This window comes from Pectinophora gossypiella, unplaced genomic scaffold (assembly GCF_024362695.1).
Source record: "Pectinophora gossypiella unplaced genomic scaffold, ilPecGoss1.1 Pgos_44, whole genome shotgun sequence".
Lineage (NCBI taxonomy): Eukaryota > Metazoa > Arthropoda > Insecta > Lepidoptera > Gelechiidae > Pectinophora > Pectinophora gossypiella.
Window position 1 is genome coordinate 244,942 of NW_026063254.1, and position 6,323 is coordinate 251,264.

The 6,323-nt window shown below is 37.7% G+C and overlaps 1 protein-coding gene across 1 annotated transcript; it reads right to left on the bottom strand.

The window, feature by feature from the left end:
- Positions 1 to 2,644: 2,644 nt before the first annotated feature.
- LOC126381305 (uncharacterized) lies at positions 2,645 to 3,643 on the bottom strand. Its single transcript, XM_050030804.1, has one exon. The coding sequence runs from the start codon at positions 3,641 to 3,643 to the stop codon at positions 2,645 to 2,647; it is 999 nt and encodes a 332-aa protein (XP_049886761.1).
- Between the last annotated feature and the right edge of the window lie 2,680 nt (positions 3,644 to 6,323).

Here is a 6,323-nt window from a genome sequence, read left to right on the forward strand (position 1 = left end):
TGCTGGGAGTTTTGTCTATCATGCCTAAACGGCTCAACGGATTTTGATGAAATTTAGTTAGCTGATAGATAGTAATCTAGAAAAGGATATGGCCTATTAATATTTATGCTATCGTACTTAAGGCGTAGGCAGTAGACAGAAAACTAGGTTAGTGATTTTTAATTGTTTGTTTTAAAAGTTTGCCTCATTCACGCCTTAACGTCTGAACGGAATTTTATAAGACTTGGTTAATTTAAAGATAGGATCTTAGACACGGACACAGGCTACTTTTTATGGCGGGAAAATACCTCATTCCCGCGGAAATCTAGATTTCGTGATCGTGTCAAGAAGCGCATGACGCCATAGCTACTGGAATGATTTCGATGTTTTTTTTTAAACTGAGTGACTTCAAGTTAGTATTTGATCACTTTTCTAACTTAGAGGGTAGGTAGGCGCCATAATTTAGGGAATTTATGATAAAATTTTGATGCAACTGTCTTTATTAAACAGTTATATCTCATTCCTACAGGAACCTACACATAGCTATAGCTAGCTATCTATTAACATTAAAACTCTTTCTAGAATCACATTACGCCAATTAATTGATCTGATTTGTATAAGTTTTTTTATTCAACTGACTGTTACATTACATACAGATAAAATCTAATTACTTACACCACATAATTAATATAGTACTACATGACTAGCTACGCTTTAAACTTGAGGAGGTAATTCGATAGACATTTATACGAACTTTAAGCCCAGTAATCAATCATAGTAATAAGGTAATACTCATTTTAGACAAAGAAACGGATAGGTAATCAGTTCGTCCACGAAATTATAACACCTACACTTAGTTTGTTTACTATTTAACGAGGGAAAATAATCCTTACTAATATTATAAATGCGAAAGTAACTCTGTCTGTCTGTCTGTCTGTTACGCTTTCCCGCTTAAACCTCTCAACCGATTTTGATTAAATTTGGCACAGACAATCTTTAGACCCTGAGAAAGAAAATAGGATACCTTTTATTGCGAAAAGAAGGGACGAAGAGATTGAAATAGGGGTTGAAAGTTTGTATGGGATATTTTAATTTTAAAATATAAATCCATGAAACTTTATATTTAAGCACTTGATAAAAAAAAATTAAACATTTGTTCTAGCGTTGCTGAAATTTCGACCAGTGAGGGGGTGAAATGAGGGTTGAAAGTTTGTATGGGAGTTCGTCATTTTTGGGGATAAAACCACGAAACTTTATATTTAGGAACTTGATAAGAAATAAAAAAACAATTTGTTAAAGCGTTTTTGAAAATTCGATCTTTGAGGGGATGAAATAGGTGTTGAAATTTTTTATGAGGTTCGTCATTTTTCAAGATAAAAATATTAAATTTTGTGTTTAGGCACTAAATAACAAACAAAAAATCGTTTGTTCAAGCATTTTGAAATTTTTACCAGTATGGGGGTGAAATACGGGTTGAATGTTTGTATGGGTATTCGTCATTTTTGAAGATAAAACCATGAAACTTGGTACGTAGGTCTCTTAGGATGTGCAGAGTTTTTCAACAAACGGATTTTCCGAAATTCGAACGGAATGGAACGGATTCGGAACGGGAACTACAAAGCCAAACTTTTTGTATACAAAATATTAACCACTGAACCTAGGAACATGATATTTAGTAGTTTTGGGTGTATCAAGTTAAAAAAATTTGGCTTTTGTAGATAAAGTTCCTTTTAACGAATACTCTGCATCGCCGCCACTGCCGTCGGTCGTCGTTCGTCGTCGCGCACATTCGCCGAAGTGTGGCGGCAGTCAACGGCGCTGTCTTGTGGTGGGGGAGCGCACGTGGTGTATACGTGGCCTGCTCGCGAGTGTCGAGTCCAAACAATTTCTACATTTTAACAAATAATAACAAAATAGCAAACGTTGTGTACAAAAAAGTTTTAAATTAGGTCATTTTAAAATATTTTTGTACACAACGTGACGCTGACCCCTGTAAGTGTCTTGGACATAAGGGACCGATAAATATTCCTAGGTAATTTCTGCCACTCAATGGAATACATAGGTACTTTATAACGACTGTAAACAGATATTTTTTATTTTTTTTTAAATATACCTACTTACTCTCTTTTAATCACATGCTATACCGTTCCTTTTATATAATCCTTAATATTCAAATTAAAAGTACGCAGACGAAGTCGCGGGTACCAGCTAGTTTTATATAACCCTGCTGCTGAAGGTAGAGATGCCATAAGCAGTTATTATTGCATTTGTATTCAAGGCAGAAGAACACTGGGTAGTTGCGCCCATGTCATCAGTGTCGTTTTTTATTTGGGATGGGCGAGGCATAATGATACGTTCGACCACCCGGCATTAAGCATGGATGAAGTGCTCATAATAAATGAACACTAATTATAGATTTAAGCCATGATTTAATGTATTGTTTTTTTTAATGTTCAATTATTATTAATATTATTGTATTTTCTACATTATTCTGAGAAACCAGGTGTCATTATGCTTCTTAATTATCAACTGATAATATAAAACCAGACACAAAAGGCTTTCTCGGAAAAAATGTGAAAAATAAAATAATGCGCCTAACCAAAAACATTACGCAATTTTAATGTGTTCGCCTCTGATTTCGGCCATGCGGACTTTTTACATTAATTTATGAGATATGTTTCGTTTGCGCCGGGCCTGGGGTAATTTTGTATGGGCCGTGACCACTCTCCTTTACCTCCATTACTTCCCCGTCAGAAACCGTTATTTCTTCATCTTCACGTTGTACATTATGCACTTGCACGTTAGCAGCCTTCAAACGGGGGCACATTTTTTTTAAATGACCTTCTCGGTTACACACCCGACAAGTGTAGACTTTGAATTTGCATGACGTGCTATCGTGAGCCCCTCCACATGCACGGCAACGGTGCATATTCGTCCTGGCGACTCCGTCGTTTGCCCCATCGGCGCATGTGCCGCGCACCTCGTAACCGCTGCGCGCGCACCCGCCGCCGCGCGTTCCGCCGCTACCGCCGCGCGGTCCGCCGCCCCTGCGCGCGTCCGCCCGCGGTCGTTCGCGTTCGCTGCCGACACGCTGCACCGTGGTGGTCTGCACGCTGCCCCCAGCGACGCCCGCGCTCCGCCCGCATTCCATCACCGCAGCCGCGTTAGCCTCTGCCGCCTCCATGGTCACTGCCGTCTGATACGCCTTAGCGAATGTGACACTCTCCCAGGAAAAAACCCGCTGTCTAATCTGCTCCTTGTAAAGACCACAGCAAAACTGATCTCGTAGGTTGTTATCCAGCTCCGTACCGAATTCACAATTTTTTGCCAATCTTTTCAATACCGTCGCATATTCCGCCACTAATTCCTCTGCTGTCTGTTGCCTTCGCCTAAAAATATATCTTTCCGCCATGAAGAATGGTTTTGGTTGAAGGTGATCTTGCATTATTTTCACTAATTCTTTAAATGTCTTACTTGATGGTTTATTGGGTGAACACAAAGTCACTAATAGTTCGTAACTTTCTCCGCCCATTACCGTGATTAAAGTAGCCACTTTGAACTCTTCTTTGACACTATTCACCAGGAAGTATTGTTCCAATCGATCCACGTACAGATTCCAGCTATCTTCCATCACTTTAAACGGTTCCAATTTTCCTACAGACATTTTGAACTTTGACCTTGACAAAAATCACCAAAAACATACACGAAGGTTGGTACTCGTCGCCAGTTTATTGTATATGTCCCTATAAGGCACTAAACACCCTGGAATCAGCAGGAAGCTTCCGGGACAAGGAAACACGTCTGTTCACAAAACGAGATTTATTACAAGAGACAAATATCAAACTACTCACATTTCATCTTAATTAAAAATTATATTAAACGCCTAGCAAAAGGAATCGAGCAATTACGCTCATACATTACATTTTCAATCTAGCATGCATGCTACGAATAAAAGCATGCATGCATACCTTAGTAAATATAAATTTTAGTTATGGCTGTATTTTGAAAAATGGGAATTGGCGGGTAAAAAAAATTGTATGAAAAAATCTAAACTGCATAAGTTAGATGCTTAAAATTTGACATGCATATATTATATACTTTAGTGAATGCAAAGTTAAAAATTTCCCTGGGAACGGGAAGCGAGTTAGAGGCTTGAAATTTATAGCTCGCGGTAGTGGCAACCAAGAAACGTCGCGGCCGCGGCGGCGTTTGTGGGGCGGCGACAGCGGGGGCGAGGCGCGGAGGGGGGGCAGATACCCGAGTGAGCAACCGAAATGCGGCAGACGCGTGAGGGCAGACGTCGTTGATGGTCGTGTCAAATATTGAATTTTGCGGGCGAACTTTTCACTATTCTTGGATGGTTCAAATCTTTCGTAGGTAGTTTTCTGTTGAATTTTCCAGGCGGACGTTTCACGGCGTATTTCTGTTGTAATTTTTAAATTTTGTTTAAATTTTCGAAACTGATCGTATTTTCCTAAAATATCAAACCAAATCATAAACTAATAATCTAGAAATTAATAAAAATTCATTATTTAACTGAGCTACTTATACTGTAACCTCATTTAAAAATAATAAAATTAAGCATTTCTCCCACACTCAAAGATCTTTCTTTTATAACACGCCACGCGGACGGAGTCGCGGGCAAAAGCTAGTTAAATAATAAACTCGTATTTTATGCAACAAAAATTCGGAAGTGTTTCTGTTTTTTAAAATCTATTGTAGATAATATGGGACAATAATATTACTGTCGATAAATAAAAATTGTTAACGGTTTGTAAAGCAAGCGCCTATTCAAATTAGCAGAGCAAAGCTCACAAATGTCGATATTGCTTAATACCTATCGTCATCTTTTTATTGTAAGGTATTATCTTATATTATCTTTTTGTATCGTGCATCGCACATTACATCTTTTCAAGCTCTTTTTGCCTTTTAATTGCTGAAAACCCCTGAGATTCCCGCACATGGTCCTTCGAGCCGGATTTTAAGGAAACCAGAAGATATTCAAGATAAAAGTGGAATACGAGTTAAGTAGTGGAAGATTGACGAATAGGTATCAAGTGACCTTCATGACCTAGTCAAAGTTAAGGTGTTCAGAGGTCAAAAGTGGTACCAAGTGAAGTAATACAAGACATTTAAGTGGTAAAACCTTTATTGTTCTTCGTCTTCCACCCAACACTTATTACTCAGGTTGTAATTAAGATAATTTATACACTGACAAGGTTGGTACCGTAGTATATAATTTACTAAGTTTATTTTCTAATTTTATAATCATTTGCATAGTGAATAGTAGGTATTCATTGTTTTAGTTAATTTGTACTTATTTCTAAAAGTATAGTCAGCGTAAAGGCTACATTAATTGGCTAAGCATTGTTATTACTTCAACCTATTTTAATTAAATTCACTTTTCTTCGCAAAGAGATTAATTATTTACGTTGGAATCAATCATAATATTATATACAATAATTTACTCACGGAACTAGAATAATAATCAATTTAAATCAGTGCGATAATTAGGCATTTAAAGATAGGTGTTGCTTAATATAGTTTTAGCAGCATAATATTGTAATTTTAAACCATAAAAGTGATCTAATTGTGTGTCTATACGTACCTACGTTTATTTTGCATTGTATACAGTTCCAGGACACAACACACGCTTCCCATAATGACCGAGGAGAAGGAATTAATAAAAAACAGAGGCAGCTTCAAGGGACGTTTGACAGCATTCTCCAACTATTTAAATACGTTGGATATTCCTAATCTGGGTACGTCTGGGGCAAGCGAATTGCAATTGCGTCTTGGTAAGATAGATTTACTGTTCAACCAATACGACGAGGTACAATTGAAATTAGAGTGCATAACTGACAATCTTGATGCTCAGATTTCAGAACGAAACGAGTTCGAGTCGCAAATTATAAATCTGTTGCCAAAGCACAAGACATCTTGTCTAACTTCGCAAAAGTAGGAGAACAAAGCGAGGGAAGTACTCGTTCTAGTAACCACAAGCTAGTTAAACTGCCCACCATACAACTGCCAAAGTTTAGTAGTTCATATTATGATAATTGGTTGGAGTTTCACGATACCTTTAATAGTCTCATTCATTCTAATTGCGAGATAGATGAAATTAATAAATTCCACTACTTGAGAGCTTCATTGGAAGGGTCGGCAGCTGTGGTAATCCAATCAATCGAGTTCTCTGCATCTAACTATTCTGTGGCATGGAAGCTTCTTTGTGAAAGGTACGACAACAAGCGGTTGTTAATTCAAAACCATGTTTCTGCGTTATTTAATATCGAGCCTATCACAAAGGAGTCTTCAGCCGTGTTTAAACAAACTATAGATTCAAT